The sequence below is a fragment of the Delphinapterus leucas genome, chromosome 1, assembly GCF_059928025.1.
Source record: "Delphinapterus leucas isolate spDelLeu-1000000601 "Yukka" chromosome 1, BTC_Dleu_Yukka2, whole genome shotgun sequence".
Classification (NCBI taxonomy): Eukaryota; Metazoa; Chordata; class Mammalia; order Artiodactyla; family Monodontidae; genus Delphinapterus; species Delphinapterus leucas.
Genome location: NC_143129.1, coordinates 155,788,659 through 155,809,532, shown reverse-complemented (window position 1 = coordinate 155,809,532; position 20,874 = coordinate 155,788,659). Strand labels below are relative to the sequence as shown.

General features: G+C 49.1%; 1 protein-coding gene across 1 annotated transcript; it reads right to left on the bottom strand.

Moving 5' to 3' along the window:
• Positions 1–16,864: 16,864 nt before the first annotated feature.
• CLDN19 (claudin 19) lies at positions 16,865–20,874 on the bottom strand. The gene is made up of 4 exons (XM_089894897.1): positions 20,513–20,874; positions 19,084–19,248; positions 18,887–18,971; positions 16,865–17,094 (listed from the first exon to the last, which is right to left on the bottom strand). Exons 1-4 carry the CDS (start codon positions 20,733–20,735, stop codon positions 16,932–16,934), a joined length of 636 nt encoding a protein of 211 aa, XP_089751023.1. The 5' UTR covers positions 20,736–20,874; the 3' UTR covers positions 16,865–16,931.

Genomic DNA, 20,874 nt, shown 5'->3' with positions numbered 1-20,874 from the left:
GAAGGGGCTCAGGATTCACAGAACTGAGATCTGCGTTGCACTGATAGTTTTAATTCAGGAGGCTGATGAATAAAGTGGGGAAAAAATAGGCAAGTGGGCTAGGCTAGTATCAGTCAACACTTTGAAATGCCTTTTCTGAATTTGGGGCCACCTCTTTGGATGTTGAACACTGCTGGTGGTATGTAGTGTTTTTTTTCTTATAGATGCATACATTAGGATATATGTTGTGGAAATGATGCCAACAATGCTTACATAATCCAATAATGTTGGAATGTGATTTTGAAAACGATGGCAAGGAAGAAAGTTTTTTGTGATGCAGTCTTGCTGCCAGTGTTGCAAACAACATTTTTTCGTGTGTATTTGTCTTGTGTGAATTTACTTCACTATGTGTAAGGATTAGGTAGCCTGTGAGTCTCTGACAGCTGAGAGAGTACATTCAGTCTTGCAGCCAGTCTGCAGGTTTAGAACCTGGTCTACCGTTCAGATGCACCAGTATGGGACTCTGGGGAAGTCAGTACTGTTTACTAGAAGAGGGGTGGTGGAAGCAATGCTTTGCAGCAGTAGCAGCAGTGATTTGCTCTGTGACAACCTTCCTTGGCTTTTGACACTTATCCATGAGTTTGGTTCTCCAGCTGTGTAAGGGTTATGAATACCTCATGTTCTTGGAGACCCATGTGACTGGAGCAGAGAGCACGGAAAGTGCTATGGGCATGTTGTCTTCTTTCGTTCTGGTCAAAATTAGGTGAGGATGCTTATGGTTTCTGTTGAACCTTGTACTAGATGACATAGGCAGTGAGATAAGACTTAAGGAATAGGTGGTAGTGGTAATAAACCAAAAGAGCTAGCAGTCAAGAATGGATAATTTGTTAGTAATAGTAAATGGCTAAAATTTATTTTGTATAATAAATACAGTAGTATCAGGGAAATATATTTAGGACTAACATTTTCCAAATCTCTGGGAAGAAGCAAGACCATTGAAAGACATTAAAGAAAAATGGACATTTACGTGTTCATGAATATTGAGAATGATGTCAATCCATCTATTCAAATTAGGTTCAGTAAGGGACTTCCCTGGTGGCCCAGTGGGTAAGACTCCATGCTCCCAAAGCAGGGGACCTGGGTTCAATCCCTGGTTCAGGGAACTGGATCCCGCACGCTGCAGCTGAGACCAGGTGCAGCCAAAATAAATTTTAGAAAATCTAAAAAAAAAAAAAGATTGGTGGGCTTTAGAAAAGGAAGAAGAGAGGTCGGGAGGTTAGAGGAGAGAAAAAGGTGTAGTTGTCTTGGAGAATGGGGAAAAAGTATACCAGGGAAATAGAATTGCCAGCAGGTGGAGGGTTGGGTTTAACCAGAGCTTGGCCAGCTGAATCTAACAGGAGGAAAAAAGCAAAGGTAGTGAAAGTGAATGCAAGATTATAGTTGATGCTATTGTCCCCCAGCATCCACTTCCCCCATCCCCAGATCCGGGGGTGAATCCTGGGTAGCCAAAGTCAGTAAGAGTACAAAGCCACCTTTGGTGATTGGAGTTGTCCAGGAGTTGGCAAGTATTCCAAATTGGCCCAATGGAGTAAAAGTACTAATTTAAGGGAGCTGGAGGAATATGAGGTGGTGGCCTTAGCCTGGCATGCTCAGCCTGGAGCCATGTGGCAGTTACTGGTAGTGGCAGTTCAGGTTAGGATGATGTGAGTAGAAGGCAGGAGGAGGAAGACGGTACTGGACATGAAGAGGTCAAAAATAGACCATGGTGTTCAGTGGGTGTTGCAGTTCCCACAGGTGTTGGTAGAAGTGGGTGTGGAGAAGGCCCAGGAATGTGAAGGAATGCTGCTGGATAGTGGACTTAGCTTGAAAGCACGGACTGCAAGAAAATTTGTGTTTAGAAGCGGCAGTGGCATAATAGACTTAGCCCACTACCAGACAACACAGTACTTGGTGTTGAAGAAGAAGAAAATCATCACCGAAAGGGCTCCAAGGGAAGTAGCGTCCTAGGCACGAGTCTGGTTAGAGAGAGAGTAAGAGAACATTCAGAGAAAAAGCCGGTGACTGAGCCCAGAGGTCACAATGGAGGGCTTGGGAAGGGAGCAATGTCGGGTCAGATGAGCAGGGGAGAGCTAATGGGAGCTGTAGTGGCAGTGAATGGGAATCTGGTAGAGATGAACAGGCAAGTGTAGCCCATGACAGGCTTAGGCCTGAGGTTCTGCTAATGGGAGGATTAGCCTGACACCAAGGCTGGTAAGCTGGCTTGTGGCTGGGGAAGGAGCATTTTTGTTAGGAATTCTGCCTCTCCCTGCTCTGAATGGTGCCTCAGATATTGGAAGGCCTGCTTACATCCCATCAGTCTGGCTGCTGGTTTTAAAGGCTATAAATGATACAAAGAAGTGAGTCAGCTTGCACAATATTTACACCTATCCAAGTGATGTTTTAGTACTTCTTACTGGTTCGGGGCAGCCAGCTATACAGCCCTTCTGTCTGGGCTGAGAAGCTGGTGACAGGGGATCTGGATGATTTTTATTTATACCTTTTTGGCAAGGTGCAACTTGTAGGGATCTCAGTTCCCTGACCAGGGATCAAACCCGGGCCCTCAGCAGTAAAAGCATGGAGTCTTAACCACTGGACCACCAGGGAATTCCTGTGGGTGATTTTTAAATAGAATGATTTTCATTTTAGATGACTCTGGGACAAAATAGTGGCCAATTTGGACATTGCTATAGAAGTCCAGATAAGATGAGACCATAGATAAGGCAGTAGGAAAGAACATCAGATTTGAGATGTTCTCGGAAATGGGGTTGACAGATTGAGGTGACTAGTTGAATGTGGAATGAGGAAGAGGGAAGAATGGGGCATGATTGCAGAGTGGTGATACAGATGGTGCACTTGCTGGAATAGAGAATACACAAAGGGGAGGGGTCTGTTTGGTTTCAGATATGCAGAGTTTGAGGTGTCTGGGGCATCCATAGGGAGTATGTGGGAAGCAGATTTGGAGCTAAGGAGTGAGGTGTAGGCTGAAGCTGAACGTTTGATGCTCGTCAGGTGGCTATTGAAAGCTGTGGTCATGGAGGACATCACATCAGAGCATCTGTGGAGGCCCAAAGATGTGGGGAATCCAGGAAGGGGGACGTCACAGATTCCTAGAGAACAAAGTGATTCAGCTGGCATCAAAACCAAAAGGTCCAAGAAGGTGGAGGCTGAAAAGTGTCCACTGGTGACACAGAGACTAAGGGTGAGAGCAGCCCTGTGGAAATGGGGTTGCCCCAGACTCAGCAGGTTGAGGGGTGACTAGGGCTGCTACTTCCACAGCCTTCCCCATCTCGGCAACAGCCCATTCATCCTTACAGGTCCCAGCCAAAACCCTCAGAGTCTATCCCAACTTCTCACTTTTTAGAACACTCCACATCCAGTGGGTCTGCAAACCCTGTTGATTCTGCCTTTGATATAACCAGAATTTGACCACTTCTCACCACCTCTGTCCACATGGGTCCAGACCTCTGTCATCTCTCACTTGGGTTATTGTAGTACCTGCTAGGTGAGCTCCCTGCTACCTTCCTTTTCCTGTCCCACCCCTCTCTAGTCAATTCTTAACATAGCAGCCAGGGTGTCTGTCCTCTTAAAAGCCATGTCAGACTATGGGTCACTTCTCTGCTCAAAACCTTAGAGGTTTCCATTCTTTCTTATGAACAAAAGCCAGCATCCTGCGAGAGGCTTCACAGTGTGTCCCCGTTTGTCCCACTCCCACTTTTCACTGCTCTCCCCCTGGTTTACTCCCAACCTCACAGGCCTCCTTTTCCTTGAATGTGCAAGCACGTTCCCACCTCAAGGCCTTTACACTCCTGCCTCTTGACAGGAAGACTGTTTCCCCAGAGAACTCTAGTATTATAAATGGCTTTCTCCCTCTGTTATTTTGGGGAAGGAATAGGAAAGCCTTCCCTGACCACTCTGTTTAAAATAGCAGCCCCCTCCATGCCCAGATCTCTTGACCACCTTCCCCTGCTTGATTGTTCTCCATAGTATATATAATTATCTGCTAATCAAAATTGCATATTTTCTGTCTTTGCTAGACAGTAATCTTCAGGGCAGAGATTTTTGTTTGTTCTGCTTTATCCCAGGACCTGTAACCAAAGAGTACAGAGTAAAATCTCTGTGTGTGGAAGTTGGGAAGTGGGATGAAGGAAGCAAGGGCTGCTGCTGGAAGAGCAGATAAACTAGTTATGTTAGATTATATAATTTATGTGTTAGCTAAATAGGGTGCTCTTGAGAGTGAAAGGGATTTGGTTGTCAATTACACTGGGATGAAAGGACTGCCCTAGACTGACCAGAATGGGAGTTCTGGTCACTCCAGAGATAGATAAATCTGAGGGAAGGGTCTTTTAGGATGAGACGTGTTTATGTGGGGTAGAGGGAAAAGGAGCCAGCCAAGCAGAGCTTTGTGATTATAGTGCAACCAAATGCCTCATTTACCCTTTGCATAACATTGCATAAAATTCAATTTTCATAGATTTGAGACACCAGGATGGAAAGTGATTTGGAGTCAGAAAACCTGAGTTCCAGTCCTGCCAATGAAACTTCACCCCCAGAGTTTCAATTTGGAGCTACCACATTCAGCACTGAACATTGAAGTGTTTCTCTAAGGTCTATGCACCACCCACAAGAAAGTCAACAGATTCCTGGATCCCACCATCAAACTGCCTAATCCAAATGCAGGGGAGGATGAGCTTTTAAAATCTTAAAGAGATAGCAATAGTACCTGCTCCCTAAATTTCTTGCGAAGATTAAGTGAGAATACCTTACGTTTTGTTAGTGCTCAGTAAATGTTGACTTATTACAGGAATATTTTAAGGATCAACTTAGATAAGAGCTCTGAAAATTGTAAACTGAAGTTGTGGTGGCCATGAGATTATGACTTGTAGATCTCTAACTACAGATAATATAATTGATCCAAGATGCTTTGCTCTGAAATCTGCCACGTTTGTCCTGTGGCCGTGCTTTCCAAGTGCTCCCAAGCCAAGGAGTAGGCTCAGCAGAGATTCTAAAGCAGTCCTGTTCCTGGAAGACATGGAACTCCTGACAGCCAACTTTGGCTCAAGGGCACCCATGATGGCCTTGCCAAACTTCCCTTAGGCTGCATGGTAGTCTATGATTCTGCTACCCACTATTCCTTCACTTAGGCTTGATGGCTCCCCTAGCTCCCTCCCCTATTTTTTGAAAGGTGTTTCCCCAATAAAATCCTTGCATTTTAATCCTATTTGGGAGTTTACTCGAGAACCCAGACTAACATCATGAGCATCACAGAAAAGTAAGGAGGTAAGGATTCTGGGAAGATGGCTGCATGTGAAGCACCAGGAATCCGTGCCCCTAACTTCGACAACCAGTACACAGGTAATATTGGTCTGATGTAACTATTTTGGTGCTGTTGAGTCTATTGAAGGCTTGCAACATCCAGGGAAGACTTATAGTAAATTGAGATTAATTTGGGGAATTTCAGCTCTTAGTTCAGCTGAGGCTACCCATCCCCCACCCAGATCAGCCCTATGGCAGGCAGTCGTGCACATGTTCCTGGAGCACCTTGCACATATCTTGCAGCAGCCAGGGTGAGCAATAAGGACCCCGTCCCCCAAATACTGGGGCTATGTGTTCTGACTAATCACTCAGCTGCTTCTGATGAAGGAGATGCAAACACAGCAGCCATTGTTGTTGCGCTTACCCCTGCTGTTGCAAGCCCCTCCCCTCCAGCTGAAGTGACTTCAGTGGATATAAACGGCTGGTGTCTACCGCCTCTTCATTTTAGTCTTTTTCCCCCGTTGAGAGCCAGACATTAAAGACTAGGACAATCAAAAGCAATCACATATATGGGGGAAATTAGAAAGTCACTGCACATGCACAGGCTGAGAAGAGACCTGAAAATACCTTAAATTTACACCTCAAGCTGATGGCCCAGGGACAGCCTAGAGCTAAAGAGACAATACAGCAAACTCTGGAGAAGAGAGACAACCTGATTTCCAGGGTTACCACGTTATTAGATTCAGTGTCAAGTTTTTAACAACAGTAACAAATCATAAGGCATACAAAGAAAAAGGAAAATATGGTCCAAAGGAAAGAAAATAAACCAACAGAAACTATCCCTGAGAATGACCTGGTGGCAGATGTACTAGACAAGGATTTTAGAACAAATGTTTGAAGATGCTCATAGAACTAAAGAAAGATGTGGAGAAAGTCAAGTAAACAATGTATAAACAAAACAAATACCAGTTACAAGATAGAAAACCTAAAAAGAAACCCAAAAGTTCTACAGCTGGAAATTACAATAACTGAAAGTATTCACTAAAGGGACTCAAAGGCAGATTTGAGCAGGCAGCAGAAAGAATCAGTGAACTTGAAGATAGGAGAATGGAAATTATTGAGTCTGAGGAACAGAAAAAAAAATGTGAAGAAAGGTGGACAGAGCCTAAGGGACTTTGTGGGGCACCATCAAGCAGACTGACAGACACACACATTGTGGGAGTTCCAGAAGGAGGAGGAAAAGGGGCAAAGAGAATGTTTGAAAAAATGGCTGAAAATGTCCAAAGTTTGATGGAATACGTGAATATAACCATACAAGAAGCTTAATAAACTCCAAGATGAACTAAAAAAAGACCCACACCAAGACATACTAAAAACAAACTCAAAAGAAAAAGACAAAGAATCTTGAAATCAACAAGAAAAAAGCAATTCATTACATACAAGGGATTCTCAATAAGATTATCAGAAGATTTCTCAAAAAACTTTGGAGGCAGAAGGCAGTAGCTGATATATTAAAAGTGCTAAAAGAAAAAACTGTCATCCAAGAATCCTATATCCAACATATCACAAAAGGACAGATTCCGTATGATTCCATTTATATGAGGTACTTAGATTAGACAAAATCACAGACAGAAAATAGAATAGTGGTAATGAGGAGTTATTGCATAATAGGTATAGGATTTCAGTTTTGCAAGATGGAAAGAATTCTGGAGATGGGTGGTAACAATGTTTGCTCAACAATATGAATATATTTAATAGCACTGAACTGTACACTTTAAAATGGTTTAGACGTAAATTTTGTTATGTGTATTGTACCACAATAAAAAATTGAAGCATGATGGTAAAGATGCTGAGGAAAGATATAGAGAAGAGTAGGCTTGAAACAGAAAACTATTCAATAGTTTTAGGGTCTTATAGTGATTGTCAGATTCTGTACAAAGGGAATTTAGATGGCCTAAGGAAGAAAAACTTTAGTGGAAACAACCAATATTTAAAGGCTTTTTCATTTGTACATCATCTTTCTTTCCCATTTTTGTAAAAATATCACAAAGCAAGATTCATGTGCTCATTATACAATTTTTGGGGTATTTAAATTAAAACTTAAAAAATTTTTAAAAAGGAGGTGATATAATAATTTTAAGCCAAATATGGTATTTTAACTTTTTTTTTTTTTTTTTTTTTTTTTTTTGCGGTACGCGGCCCTCTCACTGTTGTGGCCTCTCCCGTTGCAGAGCACAGGCTCCAGACGCGCAGGCTCAGCGGCCATGGCTCACGGGCCTAGCCGCTCCGCGGCACGTGGGATCTTCCCGGACTGGGGCACGAACCCGTGTCCCCTGCATCGGCAGGCGGACTCTCAAGCACTGCGCCACCAGGGAAGCCCAACATCTAATGTTGTTTTGTTAATTTTGATTGTCATGAACAATCACTTTCACAGAACAGGAAATAATAAAAATGTTCTACTTGAGTAATAATTTTTAAATGTATTCTAAAATTATGTGAGGGCACTCTGACAAGATGACTCTTCCACTTCTGGTAACGTTGGACCAACTCTTCTGCTGAAGACTGCCAAGAACACTAGGCAGATAACGTAAACTGCCACAATTCTGAGAACTGGGCTCAGGGAAATGGGAACAAACCGACCCTGGAACTGAAGACTAACTGTACTTAATCAAGATGACGCTGCTCAGACCATTGGTCTTGATGACCAATTTCAAGACGACTGTCAGAGCTGACTGTGCTGTTTCTGTGTGTAGCCCCCTCCCTTCACCTATAAAAGCTCTTACCCACTGATTGTCAGCTGATCTGGAAGTTTAAATGTTTGCTGGTCCGGGCTTCCCTGGTGGCACAGTGGTTGAGAGTCCGCCTGCCGATGCAGGGGACACGGGTTCGTGCCCCGGTCCAGGAAGATCCCACATGCCGCGGAGCGGCTGGGCCCGTGAGCCATGGCCGCTGAGCCTGTGCGTCTGGAGCCTGTGCTCCGCAACGGGAGAGGCCACAACAGTGAGAGGCCCGCGTAGTGCAAAAAAAAATAAATAAATGTTTGCTGGTCTGGAAGAGGCAGTTGTACTGTGCTAGAGGGAAAATCTGGAGCCTGGGCCACCAACTGTGCGAACCTTTGTACACTACCTCATGATTTGAGAGGAGGACTTCGAATGGTTGTACCGTGGTAGTAAATAAAACCAACCCTCACATAGATTGCAACCTGACTTGGAGTCAGGTGGGGGCCCAGAAATCTCAAGCCCTAAACTTGGATAAAGGTAATCCTGAATTGCTGGTTCCACTCCCCCCACCCCAGGCACCAAGCTAAAGCAAATAAAATATTATCTGTGGAAAATTATATAATCCTAGGCTTTGAATTATTTCTACAGATATTTTCCAAGTGCCAAATCAAGCATATATTCAAAGATAACTGGGTCTACAAGGAAACAAGTCATCATGAACAAGGACCAGCAGAAACAGCAGACAATGGCAGAAGACCCACAGGAAGCCCAAATACCAAAAATACCAGACACAGAATGTAAAACGACTACGTTTACTACGTTCATTAGATAAAAGGAGAAGCTTGAACATTTTAGAAGGTGTTATGGGCTGAATTGTGACCCTCTCCAACCCAAATTCATGTATTTAAATCCTAACCCCAGTGCTGCCAAATGTGACTTATTGGGACATAGAGTCTTTAAAGAGGTAAAAGGTTAAATGAGATCACGGAGGTGAGGCTTAATCCAATCTACCTGATGTCCTTTCAAGAAGAGGAGATTAAGACATGGACACCCACAAGGAAGGACCATGAAGGCACCAGAAGAAGAAAGGCTTCTACAATCTAAAGAGAGAAGCTTCAGAGTGAAACCAACTCTGACACCTAGATCTTGAACTTTCAGCCTCCAGGAAGGTGGGGAAATAAATTTCTGTTGTTTAAGCCACCCAGTGTATGGTAATCTGTTGTAGCAGTCCTGGCAAACTAATAAAGAAGGGAACCAGAGACTGTTTAAATTGACACAGCAGATTTTAAAAGATTAACCAGGTGGAAATCTGAGAACATAAAAATACAATACACCAAAGAAATCAATGAACAGGTTCAGAAGCTGATTAAACACAGTTGAAGATAAAATTAGGGAATTCCCTGGTGGTCCAGTAGTTAGGACTGACTCAGCGCTTTCACTGCCAAGGGCCTGGGTTCCATCCCTGGTCGGGGGACTAAGGTCGTGCAAGCCGCGTAGCGTGGCCAAAAAATAAAACAAAATAAAATAAAATAAAATAAAATTAGTTAACTGAGTGATAGTTGAAGGAAATCATCTGTAATGAAGTACAGAAAATAAAAAAGGGGGAAAATAGAGGCTAAAACCTAAGAGATAGAGAATATAGTAAGAAAATCAACCAGTCTGTAACTGGAGCCACAGAAGAAAGAAAAAATGAGAAAACTGAAGAGATAATGGCTGAGACTCAGAAATGACTGGGGTGGGGAGAGGGGGAAACACCAAAAGAAAGAGTCAAGAATCCCAAAGAGGTTAAATAAAAAGAAATCCACATCTAAACACATCAAAAATTGTACCACAATTTAAAAAAAAAAAAAAAGCAAAAGAGGATAGATTACAAGGAACCAGAAAAAAAAAATTATTTTCAGAGGAGAGATATTTAAGCCATTTCATTCCTCAACAGAAACAATGGATGCCAGAAAATAGTAAAATTATAGTTTCAGAGTAGTAAAATGATATCTTCAGCGACCTGAAAGAAAATAATTGTCAACTTAGGATTCTATACACAGTAGGATATGAAGGTGAAAAAAAGACATTTTGAGACAAAAATGGAGAACTTCACAAGCAGCAGACCTGCACTAACAAGCCGAAGATAATGATCCTGTCTGGAATATTAGGAGATAAAAAAGGAATGAAAAGCAAAGAAAGAAGTCCTAAACCAAGGCTGCCTACCTCTGAGATGGGGTAGAAGGAAAAGCTGCCTTACCCTAGAGAAAAGTAGGAAACTCATTACTAGGATCCTGAACAGATACAAAACAGAAGTCTGCTGCCTGATGGGAGGGCAGGAAACTCCCTCCCCCACAAGACCCACTGTCATTACAAGGCAGAGTTCGGATGTGCATGTGCACAGGGCCTGTCTATGACTAAGGCTGAAGCAGAACTGAGAAAAACTCCCTGCCACCAACATGAGCCTTGCGTCATAAAGCGAGCAACGGCCAGCTGCTGCCGGGGAAGGGGCAGGAGCATGGAGACAGATTCCCTCTTGTGCAGGCATGCAGGAAGTGTTGAATGCTGAAGCTCAGGAACACTAGGAAAAACTCTGGATTCCAGGTCTCAAACTAAGCACAAGGTATCAGCAGCCCACCATCATCAGAAATGAGGAATTGATTAGATGTGCTTATCAAATGATGACACAGCAGAGGAAAAAGTCATGAACTTGGTAAGTTGGTAGAAATTATACAAACAAAACAGAGGAAAACATGGAAAAAACAGAACAGACTCTCGAAGAGCTGTGACACAATAGTAAGCATGTGACTGAAGTAGCAGACGAAGACAGGAAAAATGTAGCAGAAGAAATGTTTGGGAAAATAATGGCTGCAAATTTTCCAAAGTCAGTGAAAGGTAAAAAAACCACAGATCCAGGAAGCTCAGAAAACCCCAAGCAAAATGAACACAGAGGAAAAAACACACCCAGGCACTTCATGGTCAAACTTCTGAAAACCAGAGATGGAGAAAATATGACAAGCAGCCAGAGAGAAACAAAGGAGCAAAAATAAGAGCTACAGCAGGGTTTTCATTTAAAAACTATGTAAGCTAGAAAGCACTAGCATGACATCTATAAAGTACTGAAAAGGATGGGGGAAGTCAACCCAGAATTATATACCCAGCAAAATCATCTCTCAAAAATGAAGGTGAAATAAAGATTTTGTTTGTTTTCATCGTAGGTGAGTTCAAAGCTTTCATTTCCATCTCCATCTTTGGAGGCATTTTCAAGTGCCCTCTTAGAAGAGTGGCTTTCCAGTATTCCAGCTTTCCCTTAGACTTTTTAAAAAAAACTTTCAATCTTGGGCTTCCCTGGTGGCGTAGTGGTTGGGGGTCCGCCTGCCGATGCAGAGGACACGGGTTCGTGCCCCAGTCCAGGAAGATCCCACATGCCGCGGAGCGGCTGGGCCCGTGAGCCACGGCCGCTGAGCCTGCGCATCCGGAGCCTGTGCTCCACAACGGGAGAGGCCACAGCAGTGAGAGGCCCGCGTACAGCAAAAAAATTTCAATCTTGAGATAATTTCAAACTTTAGAGAAAAATTGCAAGAAAAGGTCAAAGCATTCCTGCATGCCCTTCACTTAGATCACCCAATTAACATTATACTGCAATGATTTGCCTTGTGACTCTTTCTTCATGTGTATTTATGCATATTTTTTTCCTGATGCCTCATTATTCTTCTAGTACTTGTGTGTGATTTCCTAAAATACAAGGACAATGTCCTACAAAACTATCTGTTCACAGTGATATAGTACTATCATCTCAACCACAGACACCATTCAAATTTCACTGGTTGTCCCAAGAATGTCCTTTATAGGTCCAGAATCCAATCCAAGATGATTCATTGCATGTAGCTGTAATACCTCTTCAGTCTCCTCGGTCTTTGCTGTCTTTCATAACTTTGACAGTTTTCTGTTCATCACTGCTAAGTTAAATATTTTGTACTTCTTAGTTAATATATTACTTGGCATTTTACTGTAGAGCTTTTTCTTCTTACCCACTTATTTATTTATTTATATCAGTATGGACTAGTGGATTCTTATTTTTTTATTCACGGAGTTAAAATCCATTACTGTTATTATTTACTTTGATACTCAAATTGTTTCAGATGAAGCCAGAGGGAACCCCTTTAGTCTGGCTTCTGTATCCTTTAGACATGTCACCATCATTCCTTGAGCACGTTCTTACTTTCTGGAACGAGATGATCCAAGTTTATTTTGTACTTTCCTTACCCCAGCCCTCGAATCCGCCATTTCTCCCTGGAGTTCTGCTACCTTTTAGTAGAGAATGGTATTCAGAAATCAAGATATGGGTTTGCCCCTGGGGCTCATTGTTCTTGGCCTGTCTAGGGGATAGAGCTCACAGATATATGTACAGTCGACCCTCAGCACCCATGGGGGATTGGTTCCAGGACACCCAGACCCCTCCCCCGCCAACCACAACCATACCGAAAATCCCTGGATGCTCAAGTCCCTTATATAAAAAAATGTAGTGCAGTCGGCTCTCCATCTTTCCAGGTCCACATCCATGGTTACAGAAGGCTCTGTGTATGTATATCGCACATGTGTACATACACACACAACTATATCTATTTCTACATTTATCTACACATATAAAAAGCTGTGTGTTCATCCAGATAGCTCCAATTCCAATCCAACTCCACAAGATTTATTCTAGTCTTCCTCATTTCCATCTTTGTAAATCCGTTCCCTGACAATGAGAAGCCTGGCTCCCATTATTCTCAGTGTATTTACTTATTTGTTCAATCCCCTTATACGTAACCAATCTCTGACCCTGCCAGCCAAGGACTCTTCAGCTTTGTGGTGACCACATTGGCCACTGCACAGAGAGGGAGAGGCAGTGCTTCGGGTTTTGACTCTGTGATTCCATAGCATCGTGTCAGCCCTTTGATGCTTTGAAGAATTGTTTACCCTTTCCTCAACATTATTTTCTTCTTTTTAAAAAAATTTTATTGAAGTATAGTTGATTTACAATGTTGTGTTAATTTCTGCTGTACAGCAAAGTGAATCAGTTTCCTCCACATTTTTAGTTGTTTTCAACAAGACTGTTGTCCAGAATAAAGTTGCCTGCAATGGTCTCATAAATTGAATTAAATATTGTTTTCATGTGCTCTACGAGGGGAAAAGGTCAGGAAGCACTGCTTTGGGTGTTGTCCATTCTCCATGGCCAGTGTCGCCTGGATCAGGTTTCGTTGTGGTTCCCCATAAGCTTGGCCAACTCTAGGCAAAATCTTAAATTGAACCACTTTCATTACATCCAGTATTCAATGGTAGCTCAGTTGCAATTCTCAGTTGAAATCTAGAAAAGGAGAAGCAGCACACAGCTCTCCCTAGCCCAAACTTCAGTATGTGTAGGAGTCACCTGGAGGTCTCCTTAAAATGCTGAATCTGTTTCACCTAGTCTGGGGTGGGGCCTGAGATTCTGTATTTCTAACAAGTTTCCAGGGGATGCGAATCCTGTGGTTGGAGAACTGTGCTCTGAGTAGCAAGAGTCTCTATTCATCACCTTTATTCCAGTGGTCAGCAGGGAGAATACTAAATTATACAACCAGTAAAATTTAGACTTTTTTTTTTTTTTTTTTTTTGCGGTACGCGGGCCTCTCACTGTTGTGGCCTCTCCCGTTGCGGAGCACAGGCTCCGGACGCACAGGCTCAACGGCCATGGCTCACGGGCCTAGCCGCTCCGCGGCATGTGGGATCCTCCCAGACCAGGGCACGAACCTGTGTCCCCTGCATCGGCAGGCAGACTCTCAACCACTGAGCCACCAGGGAAGCCCAAACTTAGACGTATTTTTAACCTTTAGATGTTTTTCATTTGCGCACACACACGCACACATGTGTGCAGAAGAGCGGAGTGAACCCCTAAGTACCACTGGCATTTACCAATCTTATTTTATAATTTCTCCTGCCCCTGACCTTTCTATTCCTAGAGTATTTTAAAGCAAATCCAGCCATTATATTGTTTCAGTGTGCACCTCTGACAGACAAGCCTTAAAAAAGTAATAACCACAGTGTCGTTATCACATAAAATAAACAATACATATAACCCACAATTAACCGTAATTCCTTGGCATCATCCGATGCTCAGTTCCCATCCATATTCTCAGGTTCAGGCAATAGCTGAGTGCACTGGCCTGCTGCTCCAGCTCCCAGTTCCCTCGCCTTAGCTGAACACCTGTCGCCACGGTACTCGGGCTTTCCTTCGGGGCTGAGGGCACAGGTATATCCCTCCCCAAACCGCCTTTTATGGCTTGCCAATTTCATTCTTGGAGGAACTCTGCTAATAACAGCGCAAGCTTTAGGATCATGCCCTTTGACCCACCTTCCTGGGTCTCCTCTCAGCCCTCTAGCCTTGAGGCTGGGACAGGAAACAGGAAAGCTGGACAGTTCGCCCTGTCACAGGTTGGCAGCCGAGGTGACCGTGATGTAGACATTTGAAAGAGGAGAGACTGGGGGCATGGGGGAGGGGATCAGGCCTCCCGAACTCTTCTAGCTGCAAACTCTAAACTTTTCCCAGGCATCCTCCCATTGCCAGGACCCCACTCCGTTGTTAATCAGTGTGCTGATTGGGTTGTGAGTGGTCAGCTGACTCTCCAGCTCTCCAATCTCTGGCTATAGCCACAAAAGTCTTCTCTTCACGAAGGATCACACGGAAGCTTGTTTCCACCCTGCCTTCATGCTGCCCGCTGGCCCAGAGCTTGTCTCCCTCACAGCCTATCTCTGAAGCAGCCAGCACACTCTATCCCGACATTTTCCTACCAAGTCCCAAGCCTCTGGTGGTCCCTGAACCGCAAGAGATGACACGTGGTTTCCCAGCCAACCGCTTCCTGACCAGATAGTGAGGGCGTCCGAATCCCCCGCCTGGGACAGAGAGGCCAGCCTCTGGGCTCCACACCCCACCTGCTCAGCGACACCTGGAACAGGAGCCCTCACTGCGACGCTCACTTTCTAGGTTCCAAATTTGGCATTAGTCGGGGCTCTTCTGGCTGTGTGTGACAGAAATCAAACGCACAATTGTTTCAGCCAAAAGGGGTTTATTTCTTGAGAGGGTGTGTGGATCTCATGAAACGGCCTGGTCCCAGGAAAGGCAGAGGGAAACGGGCTTCCTCTTGTCTGTCCCGCCTCTTCTTGGACATGAGACCCCCTCAGAGGGGCAAGAAATGTGGGCCCCCCCAGACCCAAACTTCAGGCCTCACAGAAGTGCCCTCAGTGCTGCTGACCTCAGATGCCCAGGTCCACCTCAGTCCCATTAGGTTGGGACACCTGGGGTGGGGGGTGAGCTAGGCATCAGCTCCCCAGGTGACTCGAATGTGCGCGCCAAGAGCCGCTGCTTTATAGCGTCAGGCACCCAGAGACACTCTTCTGTAGTTCTTGCTCATAGTTCCGGGGGCCAGGGCTCAGGGGCCCACCCCCTCCAGCCCCTGAGACGCCCCTGTGTACGTGCAGCCGCTGCCACGCTGGGGCGCCTGTGGACGATCCCACAGCAGCTCTGCCATCTGCTTCTCCCCTCCCACCCCTACCTTCTCCTGGAGAGTGCATGCGCGATAGTCATCTTGTCTGACCACCTCTCAGAGGCACGTCAGGGGAGAAGGCTGAGCTGCGTCCTTAGGATCTGGTGACTTGGTGGGAGATGGCCTAGGACAGGTGGTGGAGGAAGCCAGGACAGAGCTGGCTGAGGGCAGGGGAAGGCAAGGGACAGTTCTTTCCAAGAGCTGTGGCCAGCTCTTTCCAGTCAGGAGAGACAGAGGGCAGAGGCCAGAGAGAGACTCAGGGTCCCGGGAGGATGTCTGGGATGGAAGAGGCCTGAGCATGAGGGCAGGGGCTGATCTGGGTTAATTTTCTCTTGACTGGGGGTCTCCAATCAAGGAGGTCCTGGTGCCAACCCAAGGACAGCTAGGGAGGTTCCTGATCAGCTTGGATGCGCTGTGTAACCCACACTGGATCTGTCTCCCTCTCTTTGTGCCCAAGGACCCCAGGGACCAGCTCTGACCTCTCTGAGCCAGGCCCCACCCTCATCATACCAGGGACAGATCAAATGACACCACACTCAGGGCTGGATGTTCACTTTTCTTTCCAAAAGATACCAAGCACCCCCGGTCTAGGTGTGGCAGTGGGACAGAGCCAGGCTGGGGAACCTGGACATTACACACCCAGGGGGCCCTTGGTGGAGGCAGACAATTTAACAACTGGTCTGAAAGTCAAAAGAGAGGAGAGCTGGTTAGCGGGGGGAGCAGCAGGCAGTGGGGGGTGGCAGGGGCTATGGGGTTCAGGCACGGACCCAGGGACTGGTCAGTGCGGCTCACAGCAGCCCTGCCGGGGCCCATTTCTGGGGCAGGGGTGACATGGCCTGGATTAGCCATCTGTGTGGATGTCCATGCAGCACTAGGCATACTGCGAAACCTGAATTCAGAGGCAGCAGGGCCAGGCCTCCTGGTCTCTCTGAACCTGTTTCCTCGTGTGTAAATGGGGGACATTTGTCCCCCGCCACTGCCTCCGTGGGGTTGCTGTGAGGAGCCCATGGGCTGGGGGAGGCGATGAGCTCTGGTCACCCCAAGGGCACTGGGCACCCAGCTTGTCTTTACTGCTGTGTCCTCGAGGCCCAGCACAGAGAAGACACTCACACAACCTGTCAGTGAGTAAATAAGTGGTCGTGAAAGGGACTGCAGCTGGCCGGGGTGTGGACAGGTCAGTGCCGTGCTTGCACCTGTGCCGGCCGTGCGTGTGCGCCTGAGGGCTGGGGCCTGCCTCCCACCTCTCTCTGAGTGTCTGGGTCTGAGTCTCAGAGCGCAAGGTGGGTGCCTGGGTTGGGGACAAGTTGCTCAGAACCTAACCGAGCTGGGGGGACACCCTGCGCCCTCCTGGCCCCGCCCGGGGTGCTGGCAGGGGCCGGCGGATGCTGCGCGGGGCTCAGACATACTCTCGGGCAGCCGCCGAGGGGCCGGGCCGGTAGGGCTGCGGGCTACTGTTGGATCTCTCGGGCTCCTGGCACGTGCAGCAGAGGAAGGAGCCGCCCAGCACGGCCAGGCCGGCGGCGGCCCAGCCCAGAAACAGGGCTGGACCAAACTCGTACCTGCAAGGGGTGGAGGACGCCATCAGGTGTGCCTGCGCCTCCGCCCCGCCCCGTCCTCCCCCGGGGGCTCCCGGCCTCCGCCCTGGCAGAGCAGAGGGCGGGCTGGACGTGGGGAGCTGAGGCTGGGGCCTCACAAGCGTCCTCGGACTCGCCCGGTAAGTTGGGATGAGCGCTCACCTTTCCTCCCGCCCCTGCCCCAGCACATCAACACCACCCGGTGCAACCCAGCTCAGGCTGGGCTGCTCCGCGCAGCCTCGAGCCCCTTTCCTCCTCCGGCCAGATGAGGGGGCGTGGGGGGGCCCGCCAGGCCCGTCGGGGAGAGGAGGGGCGGGGCAGTCCTGTCATCTCTCTCGGTCACGGTCTGGCCCACGGAACTCGCCGCCGGGCTCCCGCCGCCCTCTGGAGAAGGCCAGACTCCTCCGCCGGCTCCACCTGGCACTCCGGCCTTTCCACCCACAAGCCCAGCGGGCCAGCCCGGCGCCCCCTCTGCAGCGTTCGGGTCTCCCCACCTCTGTGCCTTTGCACGAGGCGCCCCCTGCCGGAGCGTCTCGCCTCCGGTGCTCCGCCTCCAGGGCCCAGTTCAGATGCCACCTTCTCCGAAGGCTTCCCCTGAACCCCCCTCCGCTCGCTGCCTGGCGCTGACTCTCACTGGGTGGCTGTTCAGTTCCTTGTTTGTCTGGCTCCCTTGGGAGCAACTTGAGGGCAGACAGCACCGGATTCATCCATGTCCCCAGGGCCCAGCACAGGACCTGCAACTCAGGCAGCCTTGCGGAGTGTTGAAGGGACAGGAGCAAGCACCAGCTTGCTCCCCAGGTATCTCTGAGCAGAGCTACCTCTTGCTTGGCAGGTTTTCATGGCTAGAGCTGCCAGCCCCAGGGAATGAACCTCACTCCTGAAGTCTTCATTTCCTCCCCCTCTCCACTCTGCTGCCTCCTCCAGGGAGCCCTCCTGACTGCAACAACCCAGGCATCTCTTTTCTCATTCTCCTTCCACCCCAGGGCCCAAGGCCTGTTGGGATGTTTGGGGTTGAGACTATCCCATTCTCTGCTCCCCACAGAGCTGAGAGGTAAGGGAGGGGCCAGGTCCTTCACAGAGCCCCCTATTCGGCCCCCATACCCTGGCCTTATAAGTCCTGACCACTCTAGCTCCTAAATATCTCTGGGCCTACTCTCCACTGCTAGCCCCTGGCCCCAAGCCCTCTGCTCCAGACCTTTTCATCAGCACCTTACTGGCCTTGCTCCCTCCCCACCATTCTGTACACCACAGCCAGAGGGACTGTCCTGCCTTCCACACCAGGACACGGAAAAAAACCTTCCTATGGCTGCAAGGCCCTCTGCCATCTGCCCTTAGGACTTTTCCAGCCTCATCTCTCCGGCCCAAAGTCACTGTGCCTCCTACAGAAATAACAGCCCAGGCACTGTGCTGAGTCCCTTACCTGCACCATCTCACAGAACCCTCACAACCACACTGAGCTCTGTCCTCGGTCCTAGCTGCCTTTTACAGGGGAGGAAACCAGGCACAGAAAGGTTAAGGAACTTGCCAGTCACACAGCCAGCCCGTGCAGAGCTGGGATTTAAATCCAGAGCCATGGCATTTAGCTACTGGGGTTGCATTCAGGGCCCAGCCACAGCTGCTGCCCACTCCGGAGAGCTTCTCAGTAACAGCACCTGGGGCTCGTCCGTCCCCTGTTTCCCCCTCCAAGTGCCCTGCTGGACAAAGGCCAGTGGTCCCAGAGGAGGTGGAGCGGGAGGCCCAGCCTGTTCCCTGGCCCAAGCCATGCCCTGGTGCTCACCTGGCGTTGACGGGTGTGCTGGGGTTGAAGAACTCCTGGGTCACCAGTGTGGCATACCACGAGACGGCCGTCAAAGTGCAGAGGCCTAAGGACAGGGTGGGGGGGGGGGTCTCAGCTCTGCTCTGGCCTCCAGAGGGCCCCCCAGGATGGGGCTACCTGCCACGGTCAAGAGGATGGAGGAGGAGCCAGGCACTCACCCGCCAGGAGGAATAGGGCACCCCCAGCGATGGCCACTCGGCCCTTGGCGATGGGGTTGCTGTCTCCGACCCGGGTGCACTTCATACCGATGACACTGAGGACCATGGCCACGAAGCCCAGGAGCACGGCCACCACCATCAGGGCTCGCGCTGACTGGATGTGACCTGGTTGGGGTGGGAGGGACTGAGCGGGGGGGGGGGGGGGGGGGGGGGGTGGTGGTGGTGGGAGAAGTGGGCGGGTGGGAGGAGCCCGAGATGGGAGGGGCGGGAGCTAGAGCAGGACGCTCCTCCTGGGCTACTACCTGCGGCAGGTGTGAGGGGATCCTGAGGGCTCAGGTGACTACAGGGCGTGAGGGCAGAGTGTGGAGGCTGAGCCTCACCATTTAACCCCACCGTTCGCTCTCCCTGGCAGGTTCTTCCAGGTAGTGTGTGGTGACAGGGTGGTATAAGTTCTCCCATCAGCTACTTTCCGGCCAGGCGCCTCCCTTTGGGGCCCACCCCTCCCAGGCAGCGGGGGGCAGTTTCTCCTCAGGCCTTTCAGATTCACCAGAAAGAGGACCCAGTGTGTCTGAGGCCCAGCTCAGCCCAGGTTGGCCCTTGGACAGGGATGCCTCCCCCATTGTCCATTCCGACTCTAGTTACCTTCCCCTGTGCCCTTTGAGTCACCCATGGTAGCTGTATGCCTGCTGCCGGCGTCAGTCCTGGGCCTGGGGGGCAGCTCAGGGGATCTGGGTCCCTGAGGGAGGCCAGATGACCTGCCTGGTCCAGAGTGGTGGGGGCCATGTGACAGCAGCCCAGCTCAGGCCTGTGCGGCCCCGGGGCGGAGGGCAGGTGGGTCGGCCCCCAGCCAGGGGTAGAGCTGCAGTGGCGCCTGTTTACGAGCCAGCTTGTCAGGCTCAACCCCTACACCCCAGGGGCAGGAGAGCCACCCGTGTGCCCAAGCGCCTGGGTGTGGACGTGCATGTACACGTGTGTGGCTGTGTGTCTGTGCGTGTGGGTAGGTGTACCCGAGTGCCGGCGTACTTGTCTACATGGCAGGACTGGCAAGTAGGTGTGTGTGCACAGTGTATCTGCAGAGTATGGAGAGAAATGGAGGGAAGGGTCTTGACTTAGAGCCTCTGAGTGCCAGGCACTCATCTCCTCTGACCCAGAGTCCTGTGAAAGTCCTAGTCCCCTTTCCAGATGAGGACAGAGAGGGTCAGTGACTCCTTCAAGGTTACAGTGGAAGAGCTGGCATGTGGACGCATGGCTGCTGGAACCTAGAGCCCCTGCCCCCAGGAGGGCACCAGGCTGGCCTGGATCTTCATGAGTGCACGGGAGGCAGGGGCTGGAGAGGGCAGCCCAGTGCAGACAGCAGACCGTGGGAAAGCTTGCTCCGGACCTCCCAGCCCCATATCCACCTCCCCATCCCAGTGGGCATGAGGCCTACCTTCCAGGGCAAGCAGCGAGTCATAGAGCTTGCACTGCACCTGACCGGTGCTCTGGGAGGCGCAGGACATCCAGAGCCCTTCGTAGAGGCCCACGGCGGTGATGATGGCATCGCCTGCGTAGGAGGACTGCTTCCACTGCGGGAGCGCTGTGCTGGCAATGATGCCCACCCAGCCACCCAGGGCCAGGAAGTAGCCCAGGAGCTGAAGACCTGAGTTGGCCATGGCCCAGGGGAGGGGATAGGGGTTCCAGGGCTCAGGGCTGGGCCAGGGTCCCTGGGGGGGCCGAGGTCATGGCCAGGTGACAGGAGCAGCTGGGTTGGGCGTGGGGTGCAGCAAGTGGTCAGAGGCTGAGAAGGAGAGG